The sequence below is a fragment of the Scyliorhinus torazame genome, chromosome 1 (genome assembly GCF_047496885.1).
Source record: "Scyliorhinus torazame isolate Kashiwa2021f chromosome 1, sScyTor2.1, whole genome shotgun sequence".
In the NCBI taxonomy this organism is placed as follows: Eukaryota; Metazoa; Chordata; class Chondrichthyes; order Carcharhiniformes; family Scyliorhinidae; genus Scyliorhinus; species Scyliorhinus torazame.
The window spans coordinates 399,838,032-399,861,154 of NC_092707.1; the positions used below are offsets into that span (position 1 = coordinate 399,838,032).

Genomic DNA, 23,123 nt, shown 5'->3' on the forward strand with positions numbered 1-23,123 from the left:
AAAGTGTACGTCTATCTCTGGAGGCTATAAAGGGATATAGATAGGTTGAGCGTGTGGTCATAGATCTGGCAAATGGCATATAATGTGGGAAAGTGCAAAATTGTCCATTTTGGCAGGAAGAATAAAAAAGTATATTATGTAAATGGTGAGAGATTGCAGTGCTCTGAGGTGCAGCGGGACCTAGGTGTCCAAAGTGCCTGAATCACAAAAAGCTAGTATGCAGGTACAGCAAGTCATTAAGAAAGCTAATAAATATTGTTCTGTCTTGCGAGGGGAATTGAATACAACAGTGGAGACATCTCTGTCAATGAGGCTGCAACAGCCCCAGACATGAGCTGAGGAAAACGCCCAGTGGTGGAGAGCTTTAGGAACCAAAGACCTAACATAACCAGTTTCTCCTAAAGCTACACTCACCAGATACCACCTCTTAATGTTGTTCTTATGCCATTTCTGCACATTCTGCAAGGAATCAATCTTTCTGTCACCTGTATCCATGTGGGTGATTTCCTGTTTAATGATATTGAGCTAGGGTGAAAAGAATGAGTTCACATCCATTGCTCCACCGAGCTCTGTGAGCTAGACATATGATGAAAATAACTTTCCATCACATAACATTGTGACACCTCACAAAATGTCTAGTTTACCAGGAATTTCAAGATTTTTTTTTTTTAAATCTGGTATTCCAACTTTTCCTATTTGTTTCCCCTCACCAACTATTCTTAAGTTATGGAACTCCTTACATCTTCAGATTACCCCCTCCCCCCAACAATCTGCACAATTTTTAGAGCATCACTAGGAGCTTCCTAAATTCAACTGCTCAATTTATCTCATCTAATTTACTCTTTTTCAGACTTGATGGCTTCCTAGTTTTTTGCCTGTTCACCACAAGCATAATAGCTGATTGGAAGTCAGGAAACGTCAGCACCTCAAGTGCTTTATTGCATTTTGGATCTTGCTTTCATGTCGCAAGAAAAGTCTTCGAATGATCTTCGTATCTTATTCATACTGAGACCTTTGCACTACCCTTCCACTAATATTCAGTATCAGGAACACACTCGTGGCCAAATGCTTTAGTTTAAGATCGTGCCTCCTTGTTCAAATTTCCTCCGACAAGAGAGTATTGTTTCTGTATCTATCCTATTGATTCCTGTTATTTTGAACCCCGCTGTCACATTATGCCTTAATCGTCAGTGTTGAGGGGAATGCAAGCAAAGTTTATATTGGTGCTGAAGCTTGGAATGCTTCATACTCATCAAAAAAGGAGGCCCTCTCCTATGCTTGAAGTGCAACACACTGTCATATTTCCGCTGCTCAATAGCCTGTTAATACTCAGTGTACAAGCTGACAACTGGAATGACCATGTGATAAGGTAGTGAAGGCTGTCAGACTGTATCCTGCAGCACTGGAAGAAGTTCACAGGGAGACTGTGGTGCAGTGGTAATGTCACTAAGGAGTATTCCAAAGGGCCAGGTTAATGCTCTGAGGGCATGCATTCAAATCCCACCATGGAAACTGGTGGAATTTAACTTCTGTTAAGAAATCTGGAATTGAAAGCTGGAATGGTGACCATGACAACTATCATCAATTGTTGTAAAATCCCATCTGGTTCACTAATGTTCTTTAGGGAAGGAAATCTGCCGTCCTTACCTGGTCTAGCCTACAGGTGACTCCAGACCCATAGCAATGTGGGTGACTCTTAACTGCTCTTTGAAATGGACCAGCAAACCACTCGGGTCAAGGGCAATTTGGGATGGGCAATAAATGAATCATAGAATCCCTACAGTGCAGACAGAGGCCATTTGGCCCATCGAGCCTACACCAACCCTGCAAAAGAATACGCTACCTTTGGACACTTAGGGGCAATTTAGAACGGCCAATCCACCTAACCTGCACATCTTTGGACTGTGGTAGGAAATCGGAGCACCCGGAGGAACCCCACACAGACATGGAGAAAATGTGCAAACTTCTCCCAAGGTCAGAATCGAACCCTGGTCCCTTGCGCTGTGACGCAGCAGTACTATCCACTGTGCCACTCTTAAATGTTGCCTACATCCCATGAAAGAACTTGTTTAAAAGCAGCCAGTATTGGGGACTAACTATATTGTTAGCCCTCCGCATCTATTGGTGCAGGTGAACTTGTACCTCAACAGTGGAGACTGTCAACACGATAATGCAGCATGTCACAGTCTCTGGTGGGGTGAAGATAACCATATTGGGAGAATGGGAATTGACCATGGAATATAAAAGCAGCTCCACCCTATCCCAGTAACCCCACCTAACCTTTTTTTGACACTAAGGCACCCGGAGAAAACCCACGCAGACCCTGGGAGAAGGATCAGACTCCGCACAGACGTGAGCCAAGCGGGAATCTAACCTGGGACCCTGGCGCTGTGGAGCAACAGTGCTATCATGCCACCCAGCCTTCCGTCTGCTGAACGTTTAGTTTCTGCTCGAAGCAAAACTCAAGTAATCTCTGTCCATTCTCATTGACTCTTCGCAGGCTACCATGTCCAAGACAGGACAACCATGCTTCATGGTCCATGCCCCCTCTTGCATTGTAATCCCCCAATAGATAAAGATGCTCTGCGTTGGAAATTCTGCTAATAGCATATTCAAGCTCCTCCATAGACCTGGTCTTCCGACTGTTTAGTGGTGCACTGCATTGTGGCATAGACACTCATAAGGTTAGCTGCCGCTGTTTGAGTTGAGAGGCAGATTGAGAAAACCCATTTTGAATCAGTTGTGGGACTGTTCTATCATCAAGAGTAATGAATTCCTCATAACGAAGCCTACACCTGGCTCATTTCCTCTGACCCTGCCAGATGAATGTGCAATTGTTTTATGTTCCTCTTGCTGAGCCTGGCCTCTAGGAGGGAAATTATGTCAATGTTCAGGCTATCAAGTTTCATGTCGATTATGGTTGTATTGCGCACGTTATCAAGCTGCACATTGTCTATCAAACCCATGCGCATGGTCCTGACGTTCCAGCTGGCTAATCAAAGAGTTGGCATCTTCGTTCTTTCATTTGTTTTATTTGTTTGTCTGGTGCGATGAATTCTGTCCACTCGCTGAGCAGTGGCTCCAAGCAGCCTTTGAAGAGATGGACTGTGATAGGTCAGAACCTTACTCATCAGGGGCTGTCCGACTTGAAATGGTTGAGGGCTGACCAGTGGAAAGTGATGGTCTCTCACACCATTGGAGACAGGCCGCAGCACCCATTCTCTATGCCAATTAAGTTGAGCTTATCATTCATAACTGCTGTCTCCTGCGATATGTTAACATTCTGTAACAAAACTGTCTTCTACATGGCACACGTCTGGGTAAAACATATGGAGACTCGGGGCTGACCAAACATCAAGGATTCCTCCCTCTCAACCTCGATGATTGTGTCCATAAAAAGTGCAAAGCACTATGTTTGGAACTGGCAGGAGTTACCAGAAAGATTAAATATTTGGGCTTCACTGCTGATTTTTTTTCTCAAGGGTTTACTCCCGTAGCTTTCAGCTCTCCTGATGTAACCACAAGGTAGTGCAGTTGTTTTCCCCAAAGATGGAGCTTTGGTTCATGGGTGCCAGGGCATGTCCACTTGTCCGTAGGCCAGCGGACTCAATGTCTGGGGACGCACCACCTCCCCTTCCCTCTGAAACATTGCCCTGGCGTTGTGGGGGGGCCCAGTTTCTGTGTGTTGCTACGAGGAGGCACGGCTGAGGACTTGCCAAGTGAGAGGCTGCTTATTGACAGGTAGAGACTTGCACGTTTGTGTCTCTTTTCCGCACTGCTGTTAACCAGCGGTGTAGGCTGAAAATGAGAAGCAAACTAGCACACAAAAGCAGAAAGCGTACACTCTCCACCCACACACGAGATGTATCATATAATGGGTGGCACGGCGGTGCAGTGGTTGGCACGGCGGTGCAGTGGTTAGCACTGCCACCTCACGGTGCCGAGGACCAGGGTATGATCCCGGGCCACTGTCCGTGTGGAGTTTGCACATTCTCCCTGCGTCTGCGTCAGTTTCACTCTCACAACCCAAAGATGTGCAGTGTAGGTGGATTGACCACGCTAAATTGCCCCTTAATTGGATACTCTAAATTTTTTTAAATGCGTCATATAATGCCATGATTAACACGTTCGCCTAAAACATGAAGGGTCTCTGGTTAGAACCCAGGCAGAAACATTCTCATACGTATGAGTAAAAACGTTAAAGCAAATTTGCAGACTAGACAAGAGAAAGCAATTGATTCTACATTTAAAAATTGACAAACATCTTTGATGTTCATTCACCAGAGACTGAACGCGAGGAAGTCTATTGCGTCGTTCAGTCAAGCATCCTGTGTTTGCTGCAAGTTTGAGAACACAGTTTGTTCCTCCCACCACCCAGCTAGTGAAGGAGATAATTCATCACGCGTGCCCCAAGAACAAAACAATGCTCAGTGGTTCTCGACATTCCTCTCGTGCTATTCTATGGTCGCCAGAAATAAACGTTTACATAAAAGTTATGTTGGCATATGTCATATGACTGAAATTGTGTCCCCTCTTCCTCTCTCTCCCATCCCCCACTCTTCCATTGAGGCCCACTCATTCATACAAGCACTCTTTCACTGTTCACGCTGAATCTGCGGCTCCTGCTTTTATTCTTTTTCAAGTTTTCTCCTGACAGTTTAAAAGGTAGTTTCCTGGGGGTTTGGGGATAGGAGGGTAGGAAGGATCTCCAAAACCCTATTAGCTGCTGAAAATTATTAACGTAATTGCTCCAACAGCATCTCATTACCATTCTGTAACAAATACTGTGCTGATGAGCACAGATAAATATAGAAATCTGATTGAATCCAGCACTTCAAGACTCTCAGTTTTGGAAAGCAAAGCCACTAAATTGTCATTACCTGGCCTTAACAAATAAATATTCTGTGGTGAGAAAAACTACAACTCTCATTTATTTAACTCATTTAACATCATAAAATGTCCCTAGGTGCTTCGCAGGAGCATTCTCCTTCTGTCTTCAGCTACCATACCCTAAAAGAGCATTTCTGACCATGGACCTCCATGTTAATTTTGCTCCAGAGGCATGGATCATTTTCATTGATGGACATTCATCCAGTTTGTTCTTTGTGTACCTCAATCCCTTTTACCATCTATCTTTCCCATCAGCATCAAACTATTTAGATCATGATTTCTTATTGCGGCCCAAAAGATTCCAACTCTCCGTGATCTTGGTCAGCAGAGTTCCTTTGGTATCTGATTTCGCCTGTATCTCTTCATTGTGTGACTTGTCCAAAATATCTTCATTATTGACCTCATAACCAAAATTCTGCTGCCTTGATTCTTTCCTACATGGCTTGGATTTGGATTTGTTTATTGTCACGTGTACCGAGGTACAGTGAAAAGTATTTTTCTGCGAGCAGCTCAACAGATCATTAAGCACATGAAAAGAAAAGGAAATAAAAGAAAAATACATACTAGGGCAACACAAGGTAACTACATAACACCGGAGTCGGGTGAAGCATACAGGGGTATAGCGTTAATCAGTCCATAAGAGGGTAGTTTAGTAGTCTGGTAACAGTGGGGAAGAAGCTGTTTTTGAGTCTGTTCGTGATCTGTTCACTTCAATGATCTTTCAACACTCGCTTCAAATGAGCATTATCAAATAAAATTTGACGCCGGGTCTCAGAAGGTGATGTCACAGAATTTACAGTACAGAAGGAGGCCATTCGGCCCATCGAGTCTGCACCGGCCCTTGGAAAGAGCACCCTACCTAAGCCCACACCTCAAACCTATCCCCACATTTCCACCCTATCCCCATAACCCCACCTTATCTTTTTTGGACACTAAGGGCAATTTAGCATAGCCAACCCACTTACCCCTGCACATCTTTGGACTGTGGGAGGAAACCGGAGCACCCGGAGGAAACCCCGCAGATCAGAGCAGATCAAAAGCTTGGTCAAAGGCGGTAGGTTTTAAAGGAGGAAAGGGAGGTGGAGAAGAGGAGGGAGGGAATTCTAGAGTTCAAGGCTTAGGCAGTCGAAGACACTGCTGACATTAGCTGAGTGATCAAAATCAGAGATGCGCAAAAGGCCAGAAATAGAGAAACGGAGATTCTGTTCTCTACTCAAGGAGATTACAGAGATGGGAAGGAGGCAAGGCCATGGAGTGATTTTAACACACAGATGATTATTTTAAATTGAATCCTTATAGGTCAGTAGGTGCAGGGATTCTTCTGTAAATTTGTTTTGAGAATTTCTTTCCTTTCGGTACTGTGGTTCCACAGTTCAGAGAGAGTGCTGTGTTGTTTCTTGGATTACTGGGGAAATGCAGTAATGTGTAAGAAATGAGTAAGAAGTTTGAGTCATCAGCTTAATGCTTTATTTCTCATATCATGAAAGCGGCTCAATTATGTATAGGAAAGTAGCTGCAGGAGATGGGCTAGGGTCTGGCAGATGGAATACAATGTTGACAAATGGGAGGTTATCCATTTTGGTAGGAATAACAGCAAAAGGGATTATTATTTAAATGATAAAATATTAAAACATGCTGCTGTGCAGAGAGACCTGGGTGTGCTAGTGCATGAGTCGCAAAAAGTTGGTTTTCAGGTGCAACAGGTGATTAAGAAGGCAAATGGAATTTTGTCCTTCATTGCTAGAGGGATGGAGTTTAAGACTAAGGAGGTTCTGCTGCAATTGTATAAGGTGTTAGTGAGGCCACACCTGGAGTATTGTGTTCAGTTTTGGTCTCCTTACTTGAGAAAGGACGTACTGGCACTGGAGGGTGTGCAGAGGAGATTCACTCGGTTAATCCCAGAGCTGAAGGGGTTGGATTATGAGGAGAGGTTGAGTAGACTGGGACTGTGCTCGTTGGAATTTAGAAGGATGAGGGGGGATCTTATAGAAACATATAGAATTATGAAGGGAATAGATAGGATAGATGCGGGCAGGTTGTTTCCACTGGCGGGTGAAAGCAGAACTAGGGGGCATAGCCTCAAAATAAGGGGAAGTAGATTTAGGACTGAGTTTAGGAGGAACTTCTTCATCCAAAGGGTTGTGAATCTATGGAATTCCTTGCCCAGTGAAGCAGTAGAGGCTCCTTCATTAAATGTTTTTAAGATAAAGATAGATAGTTTTTTGAAGAATAAAGGGATTAAGGGTTATGGTGTTCGGGCCGGAAAGTGGAGCTGAATCCACAAAAGATCAGCCATGATCTCATTGAATGGTGGAGCAGGCTTGAGGGGCCAGATGGCCTACTCCTGCTCCTAGTTCTTATGTTCTTATGACCATTGTATAAGATAAGAAATTCTTGAACCATTTTCCTCTCGCTCCCACTTCAATCTGGACTCTGGTTTTAAACCTCTTGCTTTGTTTGCAGAATTCTAAAATCCTCACAGCCTTGGGGGTTTTTTTTAGCACTGTTTGACAAAGAGCAGAGAGTTCACCCAATATCCTGGCCACATGTTAATAGTAATCGCTTATTGTCACAAGTAGGCTTCAATGAAGTTTCTGTGAAAAGCCCCTAGTCGCCACATTCCGTGCCTGTTTGGGGAGGCCGGTACAGGAATTGAACCCACGCTGCTGGCATTGATCTGCATTCCAGGCCAGCTGTTTAGCCCACTGTGCTAAACCAGCCCTGCAGAACAAGTAGTTTCCAAGAACTTTGAGAACTTGGAGGTACAGGATGAGATGTTACCATCCCAGTTGATGCTATTCAACATCCAGTAACTTGCATTCCATGTTTAAAAGTATCCCAACAGATAATTATTAATTAGCATCCAGTAACCCTTTCTCCACGTTTTGAAATCCCTCAAGAGCCTCCACTTTTGTTACAAAGCCAGTTGACGTTATAACTAGACAGGAAGATCCCGTCACAAGACCAAAACTTTTTTTTTTAAACGTGGAGGAAAAGAATCACAGGACCGCTAATTTGTTTTAATAACAAGAAAAAACATTTGTTCAACGTGAAAAGTTGGATTATTACACAATATTCCTTTACTGAATGAGATAGGGAATCTGGTGAACTGGTGTGATGACAATAATCTCTCCCTCAATGTCAACAAAATGAAGGAGATTATCATCGACTTCAGGAAGCGTAGTGGAGAACATGCCCCTGTCTACATAAATGGGAACGAAATAGAAAGGATCGAGAGCTTCAAGTTTTTAGGTGTCCAGATCACCAACAGCCTGTCTTGGTCCCCCCATGCCGACACTATAGTTAAGAAAGCCCACCAACGACTCTACTTTCTCAGAAGACTAAGGAAATTTAGCATGTCAGCTACGACCCTCACCAACTTTTACAGATGCACCACAGAAAGCATTCTTTCTGATTGTATCACAGCTTGGTATGGAGCCTGCTCTGCCCAAGACCGCAGAAAACTACAAAAGGTTGTGAATGTAGCCCAGTCCATTACGCAAACCAACCTCCCATCCATTGACTCTATCTATAATTCCCGCTACCTCAGAAAGGCAGCCAGCATAATTAAGGACCCCACGCACCCTGGACATATTCTCTTCCACCTTCTTCCGTCAGGAAAAAGATACCAAAGTTTGAGGTCATGTACCAACCGACTCAAGAACAGCTTCTTCCCTACTGCTATCAGACTTTTGAATGGACCTACCTCATATTAAGTTGATCTTTTCTCTACACCTTGCTATAACTGTAACATATTCTGCAGTCTCGTCTTCCTTCTCTATGTCCAGTATGCTTTGTTTGTACAGCATGCAAGAAACAATACTTTTCACTATATATAATACATGTGACAGTAATAAATCAAATCAAATATTATCCCCTTATCTTAGAATTTACACACAGGTTTTAGGATTAACACTGATTAACACTGAAAATGCATCTTAATCTAACATGGTCACATTAAACACACAAAATGACTGTGGGCAGATACACTCTCCACGCAGAGCACAAGATGACTGTGGGAAAATACACTACATGCTGAACTCCAAGTGATGTTTGTGGATGTCTCCTGAGAATCCCCCCCCCCCCCCCCCCAGATGATTGTCACATGAGTTTCCAAACTCCACTCCCAAAAACACGGTTTAAAATCATCTCCCATTATGCCATCCCTTAACGGTAGCTGTTTACAATCCGAAATCCAGATCAGGTTTTCCAAATGACACTTTTAAACAAAGCTTCCGCTCTACTTTTAACAGCGAATCCAGTCCAGGATTTCACACCAACCCTTGAAGGATTTATTTGTCTTGACTACTGTGCAAACTGCTCACAATTGCTTTAACTTTCGAGTTCCGGATTATATTAAAAATGGCACGATATGTTTGTTTTACCATTGAAGGCTGTTGTCCCAATTTAATTATGGTTACTGCAATTGTCTCTAACTCAGAACACTTTTTTTTACTCTTCTTTGAATTCTTCTGAACGATACCTTGCTCTCTGTTCAGGTAACTCCAGTCGTCTTAAACACTCTATCGCAATTCCTTAGTTATCTGGATGGTATTCTGTACTATAGGAAGCCTGGCCCTTTGCAGCTCCTGTGCTCTCCAGTCTTTCTTTAGGCAGAGTTGAGAGATATTCACTCCCTGAGATCCTGTCTCCAACTGCAATCAAATTAGCTAAACTAAAACTTAAAAGCTTCTCTATCTTACGAGGCCCCAATTGCTAAACGATACAGCATATGTCTGCTGGCCCACCTATTTACTCTTCACTTTGAAACTAACCCCTACATATCCAGCATGAATCTATAGGTTTTACCCTTTCAGCCACAGAAACATTAAATTGAATACACTTAAAACTATACCTTATTTCTAATGTTTACCAATACAAATATAAATCCCTTAAACCTAACTTTGTTTTCCTAACATTTCTGTTAGTGAGTCTCAATAAATATTGTCAATGTGTTACCTTGTAATAATCTTTTTTTTGTCACAAGTAGGCATACATTAACACTGCAATATATTGTTAATGAAAGAAAGCCTTCTTGTAAGCTTTTTTGTTGTGTTAACTTCCATCATTTTACAAAAAACGCACATATAATAACAGCCTCTGCAGAAACTAATGGTCTACCTGATCTTGTAAGGGACCAAATACTTCATGCTCTGAGCATCAGGAATTGGGCTGGGAACCTGGATATTGAAGACATTTTGTATGGTGAGGGTGCAAGAACATTAGTTAATTAATTGTCACATTTATCGCAAACTAGCAACTGTGTGGAACTTCCTGAAGGTTTCTCCATTCTAATCATTGCTGTCCAGTGCAATTTTACAGTCTTCGGAGAGGACGAAGGGTGATTCTTTTGATATTCTCAGGTTAGATGTGCTGCTTGTATTACACCCTTGCCTGCCATAATGATGGAAATCACAGGTTAGATTCAGATCAGGAAGATCAGTTGGCTGGAAAATGCAAATAAGCATCAATGTGACCCTGAAATGTTGCTTGTTTTCTGAGGATCTGAGATTCGAGGAGCACCCGTAATGAATGCAGGATTTTAGATATATTGAATTCTAAGTATTAGTGGAGTAAGGGTTAAAAGCCTGGGTTAGAGTGTGTTTGACTGCTGAAGTCATATTTTTACAAGAATCTTGGTTTGAAAGACAACAAAGGTTTTAGGAGCCAGAGGTGCAATTAAACATTGTAAAAAGCTTGGGCTAATACAAATTTGTTTTGATTAAAGGGATTCTGTGGGGAGTTGATTAGCGTCCAGCTTGGTGAGATGATGTCATTGCTGGGTGGAGCTAAGGCATCAGGCACTTTGAGAAAGCATTTTTCAATTACGTTCTGATTTGGCTGAAGCTGAGACCAAGTAAGGCAGCTTGTTCTCGCTACGTGGTAGTTAAAAGAGATTAAATGTATTTAAAGCAGGACAGACTTGTCTGAGGACATGGGGGAGCTGAAACAAGCCAGTTAAAACAGCTTTTCATAGAATCATACAATCTAAGGCCAACCAAAAAGGCCATCTAAGCTAACCCCATTTGTCTGTATTTGGCCCATATCCCTCTAAACCTTTCCTATTATGTATCTGCCCAAATGCCTTTAAAATGTTGTCTATGTCCCTGCCTCAACAACGTACTCCGGCAGCTCATTCCACATACATGTGATATGTATTTTTGTGTAAAATAAAGTTGCTCCTCAGGTTCCTATTAATTCTTTCCCCTCAACTTAAACTTATGCCCATTGGTTCTTGATTCCCTAACCCTGGGAAAAAGACCGAGTGCATTCACCCTGTCCATGCCTCTCATGATCTTATTCACCTCCATACGATCACCCCTCAGTCTGCTACGCTCCAAAGATAAAAGTCCTAGCCTGACCAATCTCTCGCTATAACTCAGCCCCTTGAGTATTGGCAACAACCTTGTAAATTTCTTCTGCGCTCTCTCCAGGTTAATCACATCTTTCCTATAGCAAGGCGACCAAATCAGAACACAATACTCCAGGTGTGGCATCACCAATGTCCTGTACAACTGCAACATAACTTCTCAACTTCTATACTCAATGCCCTGACTGCTGAAGGCCAGCAATCCAAATGTCACTGCCCAACTACCTGTGACTCCACCTTTAGAGAACCGTGCACCTGAACTCCAAGGTCCCACTGTTCCATGTGGAACTTTATCAAAGGCCTTACTGAAGTCCATATGGACTACTTCTATCGCCCTGCCCTCATCAACATTCCTGGCCACTTCAGAGAACTCTTAACAAATGTGTACGGCATGATCTCCTATGCACAAAGCAGAGCTGACTACTCCTAATCAAACCCTGTCTTTCCACATGCCTGTATATCTTATCCCTCAGAATCCTCTCGAGTAACTTGCCCACCACAGGTGTTAGTCTTACCGGCCTATAATTCCCAGGGTTTTCTTTGCAGCTCTTCTTAAATAAGGGCACAACATTTGCGACCCTCCAGTCTCCTGGTACCTCACCTGTGGCTAATTGATGATGCAGATATCTTAGCCAGAGCTCCCAGAATTTTGCCTCTAGCCTCACGTAGTGTTCTTGAATATACCTGGTCAGGGCCAGGAGATTTATCCACCCTCATACATTTTAATACGTCCATCACCTGAATGAAGACATGCAGCCAGAGTTTCTGCAGGGGTTCGGACCAGAGTCAGATCTGTTCTGGAAAGCAGTGTCAAGAGATCTCTTTCTCAAAGAATAACTCTGCAATGCAAGTATTCTTCTGCACCATTGGTATTTAAGGTGGATTGAGAGTTGAGATGGTTTATTTTCTTGTTGTTTAAGTGGGAATAAAGATATAAATTATGGGTATTTATTCACTGTGTTGAGTAGTATTGTTTAAGGGGTAATTATAAGCAATTTTCAGGTGTAATGCTAAAGATATTTTAATATTGTGTTAGCAATAACGTTTTTTTGATATGCCATATCCCTATTTATTTAGGTAATCATTCCTGGAGCGCAGTATCCTTTTCTCACAGTCTTACAAAATGAATATATAACATTGGGGTTTTGGTCCGATATCCTAGCCATTGTTGGGGTCTGGTCTGGAATCGTAATACAACTGATCCACTCCTTTGGTGATTGATGCCTTAGTATGATAGGTAGGAGATGCAGGTTACATTGTGCCAAGCTCCAATGATGATCCATCATTGACCAAAAGGGGTGTCCTTTGGGAATACTTGGTTTTAAGTTCACTCGGTTTCCAAGGAAAAAGATTCCACGCTGATTTTTTAAGGTATTAAAATATTAAGAGCTTCAGAGCATTCAGCCATCTTTCCACCGAAGCCGAAAGAGGCTATTCATTTGTTCACTGACGTTGGCCAAGTCCACGATTCTCCAGCATCTTCAAGCCACAGTGCAGGCACCTACCCAAAAGGGAGAGGGCATAATGCAAAGTAACACAAATCTTTTAAACATGGTTCACCCTGTCATTCAGTCTTGCGAAGATATGTGGAGAATGATGGTGTAAGAATGCATTGGAAGGATTGAGATGGTAATCTGGAAAAAGACTTCAGCTGCTTTATCTGGGAAGAGTAATGGATACAGGGAGTGAATTAAAGGCTGGAATCTAATTGAAGAGTTCCAATGTATGTTATTGTTTGTGTGACAAAGGAGAAGTTGAGTGCCCATTTTGACTTCAGTAAAGTTATCTGATACTTGGTTTACTTATCTGGGATAACCTATATTCTAAATTAAATCAGTACGAAGTCTTACAACACCAGGTTAAAGTCCAACAGGTTTGTTTCGATGTCACTAGATTTCGGAGCGCTGCTCCTTCCTCAGGTGAAATAAATTAAATAACTTTGTCATGATGGCTCCTGGCATCTTTTTCTGCGTAAGTATGTCCAGTGCTGTTTCCTTAAAGGCAGGCAGATAAATTATGCACAAAATCTGAAGTACATGGGACTGAGTTATGAAAATACAATTGCTTTGAGGATTCTGGTCCAAGAAGGAAAGCATCGAACTCACCCTGGTGTTTTGTGATGTAATTACTGTGACCTTGTGGTGAGGAGCTAACGCTCTCTCATGCCCCCTGTTGCTAACTTTTGCCTTAGTTTAATTGCTCTGTTTTATCACCTTTGCTCTTGAGTCGCCAGGTATCTTTATGATACCGCCACGTGGTTCAAGTCCGAGTAATGATCAATAATCCAATACACCGATTAGTAAGATTTAAATCAAAGCACATTTATTATACACAGTAATCACTACTCATGCATAAATTCTACATCTAAGCTACTTCTACGACTAACAGGCCAATACTTATCTCTGAACTGGCCCACCAGGTCAGGGAAACGAATGGCCTTTCGTTCGGGTTCTGAGCTAGATTTCAGCGATGGCTGGACCGGTCACTGTCAAGGGTTGGTTCGCGTTGCTGAGTGACCCAGTCAAGAAGAACAATTTGAACTTGGACTCTATTCTTATAGTCCCCAGGGGCTTCCCGCCTTTCGGGGTGGACCCTGTACTTTGTCCCAATCACTTGGTTCGATTTTCTCCAATGCTGGAGCAATTCCTTGATCGATGGGTGGTCCTGAGGTGGTCGTTCACCTCCCTTTGTGTAGGCTTCTGCTGGCGCCGACGAGTCTGGGTTGGCTTTATGTATCTAAATGTTGCTCATTGTTCCCGGGGGTTGCTCATTAATATGCAGATGGCTGGTGTTTGGTTATGCTGATGGTTGCCGGTATCGATCTTGTCTGGCCTTTCCAGAGGTAAATACACACTCAACCAGCAGCTGCTTGTTTGAGTCCTGTTGGCTGATTTTCCCATCAGCCTTTGCCGTTCACCATTTTAAATCGGAAGTTGGCCATTCTAAATCGGGAGTTAGCCATTTTAACTGGCTACACCCCTGACCATAAAATGAGCACCCCACATTAACTATCCATTTGCCTTCTAATTGTTTGCAGAGTGTTGCTGATGCAAAATGGCTGTTCCCTCTGCCACGGAGCAAGCAGCTGCATTTGTGGTTTGGTGTAATAAAGTGCTTTGCAAATGCAAGTATTTCTCTTTGTATTGCAGCAATAAATTCAGTCTTGTTCTGTACTCTGATTGTAGATTAGTGCAGTCAGTTCCCACACATTTGAAGCCATCTTTGAAGCAGACCCGTGTGGGTGTCGGGTCTGTTTGAAGTTGGTTTTAAATATTGGCTCTCACTGTTTGTTCTAATTGCCCAGCCCATTGTATGTAACATTAGACCCAGTGCCAGGGCAACTGGTGCAATACATAAATCGCTTTTTTCAGCATATTCTCAAAACAGCACAGTGAACAATAATTTGAGCTGGAACATTTATACAGCCATTTCATGGAGTTCACTGATAGCATTGTCATTGAAATTCCCCCTATTTTTTCCGTTAACCTCCAAGTCATTAATAAATAGCATCAGAAAGCACAGAAGGAGGTTATTCAGCTCATTGTGCCTGTTTGGGCTTTTCTAAAATGCTATCCAATTAGTCAAAAGACCCTATTCCTTCCCCATAGCCAAGCAAAATTTTCCTTATCAAGTAGAAATCCGCTGTCCTTTTGAAAGTTATTATTAAATCTGCTTTCACCATCTTTCAGGCAATGTTCCAGATCATCATAACCCACTAATTTAAAAATATTCTCCCTTCTTGTACATTTGTTATTTTAAATAACACAGCGATTATTACAGCACAGAAGGAGGCCATTTCGCCCAACGTATCAATGCTGTCTTTCTGCAAGAGTAACTTGGCTAACCTCGCTCACAGTCCTTTTTTGTTTTGTAGCACTGCATTTTTTTTTGTCTTCAGGTGCTTATCGGGCTTACCTTTTAATCTGCTTCCACCACACTCTCAGTGCATTCCAGATCCTAACCACTTGCTGTGTGAATCTGCCTCCACCACACTCTCAGACAGTGCATTCCAGAACCTAACCACTCGCTGTATGAATCTGTCTCCACCACACTCTCACAGTACATTCCAGATCCTAACCACTCGCTGTGTGACTCTGCCTCCACCACACTCTCAGACAGTACATTCCAGATCCTAACCACTCACTGTGTGAATCTGTCTCCACCACACTCTCAGACAGTGCATTCCAGATCATAACCACTCACTGTGTAAATCTGCCTCCACCACAGTCTCAGACAGCACATTCCAGATCCTGACCACTCACTGTGTGAATCTGCCTCCACCCCACTCTCAGACAAAAAAGGACTGTGAGCGAGGTTAGCCAAGTTACTCTCGCAGAAATTCACATTCGGCGATGTTCATCACCAAACCCACCAGCTGAAGTCGATCGAAGAACTCCATACGATGTTTTAAATGTCCTTTCCATGTCTGAATGTTGGAAATAAAAGCAGATTGTCCCACTTTCTCCATGCAATCCTTTAATGGTGGGACAGGATAAGAGTCTGTTCTTGTAACTGCATTCACCTTTCTATAGTCCACACACAACCGTTGTGTACCGTCTGGTTTTGGTACCATCACTATGGGTGAGCTCCATTGGCTGCGACGCACTTCAATTGTGCCATTCTTCAGCATACTCTCAATCTCTCTGTTAACCTGTGCCAATTTTAAAGGAGTAAGCCTATATGGATGTTGGTTGATAGGAACAGCATTTCCCACATCTACATCATGTATAGCCATTTTAGTACTTCCCAATTTATCTCTACAAACTTGCCCATGTGATATCAATAACTCTTTCAGGTCAGTTCATTTTTCCTCTGGAAGGTAACTTTAACAATTCATCCCAATTTTTAAGAACATCCTCATTTTCCAATTTAATTTGAGATATGTCAAATTCAGTCATCTGGATTTGGTTTGTCTCTTTGAGTTAGAATCATTAAAACCTCCTTTTTCTCTCCTTCCCTTTCAAAGTACCTTTTAAGCATATTCACATGACACACTCGGTGAGTCTTCCTTCTATCTGGTGTTTTTACCACATAATTCACCTCACTTAATTTCCTTTCTATCTGATACGGTCCACAAAACCTAGCTTTTAAAGGCTCCCCTACCACTGGTAACAACACTAAAACTTTATCCCACTGGCAAAACTACGAACTTTGGATTTCTTGTCCGCTACCCGTTTCATTACATTTTGTGCAACTTTCAAATGTTGTCTCGCCAATTCACCTGCTCTATTTAATCGTTCCCTAAAATTTGACACAAAATCCAATAGTGTAATTTCCGGTTTCTCACCCACCAATTTTTCCTTAATCAATTTAAGTGGTCCTCTTACCTCATGGCCAAAAATTAGTTCAAAAGGACTAAATTTGGTAGACTCATTAGGTGCATCCCTAATTGCAAACAATACGAATGGGATTCCTTTATCCCAATCCTCTGGATAATCTTGACAATACGCCCTCAACATTGTCTTTAATGTCTGATGCCACCTTTCTAACGCTCCCTGCGATTCTGGATGGTACGCAGTTGATTAAAATTGTTTTATTCCTAAGCTATCCATAACTTCTTTGAATAACTTTGAAGTAAAATTTGTTCCTTGATCCGATTGAATTTCTGTAGGTAGTCCATATCTAGTAAAGAATTTCAGTAACTCCTCCACAATCCTTTTAGCTGTAATATTATGTACTGAAATGGCCTCTGGAAACCTAGTAGACACATCCATTACAGTCAAAAGATATTGATTCCCACTTATTGTTTTAGGAAGCGGTCCTACACAATCGATTAGGACCCTTGTAAAAGGTTCCTCAAATGCTGGAATGGGTATTAAGAGCACTGGTTTTATCACTGCTTGAGGTTTCCCTATCACTTGACATGTGTGACATGATTGACAAAATGTAACTACATATTTATGTAGTCCAGGCCAATAAAACTGTTTCTGGATTTTAGCTTGGGTTTTCCTTATTCCCAAATGACCTCCCACTGGTACCTCGTGCAACTTGCAACACCTCCTTTCTGTACCCTACCGGCAATACTACTTGATGAACTTCTGCCCACTTTTTATCCGCCTGCATATGTACAGGTCTCCATTTTCTCATCAAGGCATCATTTTTATGGTAATAACACTCTGGTATACTCTCAGATTCCTCTTCCGTATATGCTTTCTAATATATACGTTTTATTTCTACATCTTTCTGTTGTAACTCCGCCAATTATCCGCTGCATCCTCCACCAGTTCTTGTTCTTTTTCCACCATCTGATCAAAAGTCATTTCTGATAATTGCACTTCAACTTCATCTTCACTCTTTTTTATTTTCTCCTCTTGTCTTAACCTGTGACTTTGCGACCTTGTTACTACACAGTCCGGATAAATCCCAGGATATTTGTCCTTCAACCCTTCAGTTGACTGATTTTCCACTGGCTTATCAACCACAGTAGGCATCACTCCCACCTGCGATCCAGCTATATCATTACCCAAGATAAACTGTATTCTTGGACAAGATAGTTTATCTATTACTCCTACTACCACTTCACCACTCTTCACTGAAGTTTCCAACCTTACCTTATATAATGGAACGCTACTCCTCTCACCCTGAATTCCACATATCACCACCTTTTCTGGCAACATTCTTCCCAAACTACATCATTCCTCATCTCTTACCATTAAAGATTGACTAGCCCCTGTATATCTTAAAATTGTGACTTGTTTACCTGCTCCTCCTGATACACATGAGTAAACTTTACCCACACAAGTAAATTCTTTAAAGACATCTGGCACCTTCTTAACAATTACTTCTTGAACAGGCTGTACGATCGTTTGCACCTCCTTCCCTTCCCTTGGGCTTTCCTTTACCACTCTAACAAACCCCACTGTCTTATCCTGTTCTACCCCATCAGCCTTCCCAGTGCTTTTATTCAACCACCAACACTGTGACTTTACATGGCCTAGTTTATTACAGTGAAAACATTTGAAATTTTTCAATTCTTTTCCACCCTCCTGGATTTCTTTTTTAATCTGAGGTACACTTTCTTTATTGTCTCCCATCAGATCACCTTTACCTTTACCATTTGAGTATTTCTCATGTCCCCAGTTTCTATCCCTCACCGGCTGAAACTGATGTCAGAAACCAATCTTTGATTTATGAACTAATTCATAATCATCTGCCATTTCCGCTGCTAATCTCGCAGTTTTAACCCTCTGCTCTTCCTCATGAGTTCTCACTACATCAGGAATTGAATTTTTAAACTCCTCCAAAAGTATAATTTCTCCGAGAGCTTCATACGTTTGGTCTATTTTCAAAGTCCTTATCCATCTATCAAAATTGCTCTGTTTGAGCCTTTCAAACTCCATGTGTGTTTGACCAAATCTTTCCTTAAATTTCTAAACCTTTCTCTGTAAGCTTCAAGCACTAGCTCATATGCACTTAAGATGGATTTCTTCACCTCCTCATACGTTCCAGATACCTCCTCCAGTAGTGATGCAAACACTTCACTAGCTCTATCTACCAGCTTTCTTTGAATCAGTAACACCCACATGTCCTGTGGCCATTTCATTTGTTTAGCCACCTTCTCAAATGAAATGGAAAAGACTTCCACTTCCTGCTCGTCAAACCTTGGCAATGCTTGGACATATTTAAATAGATTCCCACCAAGCCTTCGACTATGCGCTCTTTCTCACTATCCTCATCACTATCATCCAACTGTACGTTTCCCTTTACGTCTGCCAATTTTAACTGATTGTCATGTTTCATGGCCATTTTCTGAAATTCAAACTCCCTTTCTTTATCTTTTTCCCTGATCTGTATCTCCCTTTCTTTTTCTTTTTGTTCTGCTAGGGCTATTCTTTCTTTTCTGCTTTCTTCTCTCTCTTTTTCTTTTTCCTCTCTCTCTCTTTCTCTTTCTTTTTCCTCTCTCTCTCTTTCTTTTTCTTTTTCCTCGCTCCACTCTCGTATTCAAGCCGCTTTAATTCTTTCTCATGTTCCATTTGTTTAATTTGCAACTGAATTTTTGCCATTTCCAATGAGTCATACTCTATCTCAGGCAACTTTAAATACTTAACCACCGCCATAATTACCTCATCTTTTCGCATTTTGTCAGGTAATGTTAACTGCAATGTTCTTGCCAAATCTAACAGTCTGCTTTTCGTTTCTGTCGGTAAAGTACTACGTGTCACATTCTCCACCCCCAAAAACTTCTGAGCCTCTGAAAGAGCCATTGTTCACAACACTCTCCCCACTTAAACTAAAATACCACACCGGAAAAGCAACAATCGTTCACTGTCTTTAAGTTCACAAAAGCCAATCCAATAGATGTACTTTTATCCCCCTTGAGCCCCAATTGTTATGGGCGAGGCATTTTCAGAACCCCAAAATGTATCATGGAGTTCAACCTACCTTTCCCTTTAATGGATTTGTTGCTTTTCCTAGCACACGGCTTGTCTCCTAGGTGTGGGATTACAATTATGTACACGTGGATTTTTAAACACAAAACAATGTTTATTCCATGAACTCAACTTAACATTTTAAATAAACATTGGATCTCTTAACACCCCTTACTTCAAAGATAACTCAGAAAATATTGCAACAGTCAATAATTCCTTAAAATGTTCCTTCAAACTTCCAAAAGACTTAACACCTTTAAACAAAATCACATCAGGTTAATGGCTTCACTATTATATGTTTAAATCACCCAAATGATCCAGAGATGGTCTTTTGTGGCAGAGATCCAGCTCACTGCAAACACAGACACTCCCCAAGCTCTTTTCCTCCAAACTGCAAAACTAAGCTGCAAAATGGCTGACCTGACCTCAGCTCCACCCACTCTCTGACATCACTGTTTTCTTAAAGGTACATTGCTTAAACATCCATGTCTTAAAGGCACTCTCACATGACACAAACCCTTCAGCCAATGGGAACAGTTCCCCCCCCCCCCCCTCTCTACTCTGCCTGGACCCCTCATGCTTTTGAACACCTCCATCAAATCTCCCGTCAACATTCCCTTCAGGCAGAATAACCCCAGCTTCTTTAATTTCTGCATCAAACTAAAGTCTCAAATCCATTCTCAGACATCTTTCCTGCACCAACACTTTCATATCCTTGCATGGGGTGGGGTGCTCACAGTTGCAGCCAAGCAAGTGTTTTCATGCAGGTTTACCATTACTTCTGCTTTTGTGTTCCAAGCCCCTATTTATAAAGCCTCGTATCCCTTAATCAACCTTTCCTGCAAACCTGAACAGTTGGTGCACATATATCCCCGGGCCTCTCTGCTCCTGCACCCACTTTAGAGTTGTAACCTTGATTTTATATTGGCTCTCCTCATTCTTTCTACCAAAAAGTGTCACTTCATGCTTCTCTTGAGGAAATTCCATCTGCCGCATGTCTGCCCAGTCCCCAGCCAGTCTATGTCCTCTTGAAATCTATCACTATCCTCCTCACAATTCACAACGCTTGCCAGCTTTGTGTCATCCTCGTTTTTGATGTTGTGCCCTGTACACTCAAGTCCAGGCCATATATCAAGAAAAGCATTGATCCTCATACTAACCACTCAATAACCTTCCTCCGATCTGAAAAAAGTGTCTACCACTATTGTCCGTTTCCTGTCATTCAGTCCACTATGTAACCAAAGTGACACTATCCCTTTGCTTCCACGGGATTCTACTTTCGGGGCACTTTATCTTTTTGGAAGTCATTGTACACCACATCAATCGCCCTATCCTCTCTGTTACCTCATCAAAAAAATCTCAAATCAGTTTAGTTAAACATGATTTGCTTTTTTGCAAATCTTGCTGGCTTTCTTTAATTAATCCACATTTGTCAAAGTGACTGTTAATTCTGTCTTAGATTCGAGTTTCTGGAAGCTTTTCCAACCCAGAGGTTAAACTGACTCGTCTTTAGTTGCTGATTTTTTTCCTTTTTTTAAGCAAGTCTGCGATGTTTGCAATTTTCTCTTATCCATACTGCCAAAACACATCACAATTTCTAACACCCCTTGGAAATCTCCTTTTGACTGCCTTACTGACGTTTACGTTTTCTCCGCAGGTGAGGGTCGCCTGACCCCGGAGGACTACGCCAGGGCTCAGAAGTACTGCAAATACGCCGGCAGCGCCCTACAGTATGAAGACGTGGGGACAGCCGTGCAGAATCTCCAGAAGGCTCTCCAGTTGCTCACCACGGGGAGGGAATGAGCCCCTTTCCTGCAGTGCCCACACATAACTTGTGTCCCCTTCACTGGTCGAAAGAACTAACCAGTCCACGGCTCCACTCCGCCCTTGCATAGCAAAAGGCCCTGTTGTTTCCCTATCGGCGTCCCACATACTTTGATATGCAGATCGCGTTGCATTTTTTCTATCTGAAAGGAAAGGAGCGATGCTTTGGGTGCCAGGTGTGAATATTAATGGCTTGAATTTCATAGCTAAAGTTTTTTTTTTTAAAAAGGCACTTGTGATGGCAACACTAAAGAAGTGTGCATCGAGTTCTTAATTCTGCTGCTATTTCAGTGAGGTAGCTGACTGTATATGGATATTGCAACAATTTAATGCGAGATAGCATTCCATTTCATGGCACCCAGGGGGTTAGGTGTGTAATGTCTTGCGATCCTACGTATGCTCATTCAACAATAGAACACAAATCACACACCAGTTTCACCCCGCTTCTCCCTCCCACTTCCCCTACGCGAACCCATTGTGGTCTGGGTGGGTCAAGCCCACAGCCATATATTATGCAATTTGGTTTGATTGTTGAGTGCAGCATGTTTCTCAGGCTTCAGGTAACCCATCACCCTCTTTTACAAGTACAAAATTAGCCACCTCAGCAAGCAGTGGAAAGTGACAGCATTGCTGAATTTCCAGCCCAGGTTCTTCTGTGTGCATACTTGAGGGAGTGGGGGCATGATTTGTGTATAGCCGCTGTTGAAGCAGATCTTAGATGCAACATGCATACCCTGCCAAACCCCCTGGTGCCAATAAGCAGTACCTTCCACTGACTCCCAGTGTCTCCCAAATGAATGTTCTATCTAAAATATCCGAAGAGAGGAGTAACGTAGCCTTTGAGCTAATATAACCAGTTGCCAGAAGAGATGTCCAACATGCATGGAGAAGTGTCATTAAGCATTCTGTCTTGTAATAAATAACTGTGTATCTGACTATTGCTCTTTTTCTCCGGGATTTGAGGTGAGATAAATTGCACTGTGTATTAAGTTTGTGCGTGTGTGTGTGTGTGTGTGTGTGTGACTGAGGCTAGAATTGCCCTTCATAAATTATTTGCAAAGTGGAATAAGCCCACTGCAACATGGAGTCAAAACATTGCATAATACGTTTGCCATGACATAATTTTCTTGTTTTGGGGCTTGACAATATAACAGTACTAATCAAGAATCCCCTTTTTTCTGGAGGAGCTCTCAAAAGAAACTGAACACATCAGTGAATGCATCCGCTTCCCTTTGGCAGCACGATCCTGTGGGCCTGTTTTGTGACTGCCATGAAATACTCCCACACAGGCACTTTTTGTTACTTGTACTGATCAAACTATAACAGAAATAAAAGATGTGCATTTGATCTGTCACTTTATTGCACTGTGCCATCCTTTGCATTGAGCAATTCACCCTGCAATGCAGAGCCTGTCTGCATTGCCCATCTTTCACTATTTCTTGACATATGCTATCTCTTGTAGCCACAATAAAATTGATCATGTCCCAAGTATATTAGTCAGGGACCAATTTTTCATTACTTTTAGCTGTGACGGTGTGGCCCATTGGAGGGATCCTTCGCAGGTCATGTGACCGAGGCAGAACCATTGGAGTGAGTACGCGAACACGGGGTTGGAGGGTGGCAGTGGAGCCAGAGCATTGTTCGGAATGGACCTATTTGGTTGTGCTGTG

At 42.3% G+C, this 23,123-nt stretch overlaps 1 protein-coding gene across 2 annotated transcripts in view; it reads left to right on the forward strand.

The window, feature by feature from the left end:
* The window catches only part of vta1 (vesicle (multivesicular body) trafficking 1), a 205,085-nt gene extending 182,278 nt beyond the window's left edge, over window positions 1-22,807 (forward strand). For both annotated transcript variants that reach the window (XM_072513785.1, XM_072513794.1), the window contains one exon: window positions 21,287-22,807. In XM_072513785.1, the coding sequence (XP_072369886.1) occupies window positions 21,287-21,432 (146 nt within the window). In that variant the 3' untranslated portion in view covers window positions 21,433-22,807. The remainder of the gene's footprint in view (window positions 1-21,286) is intronic.
* The last annotated feature ends 316 nt before the right edge of the window (window positions 22,808-23,123 follow it).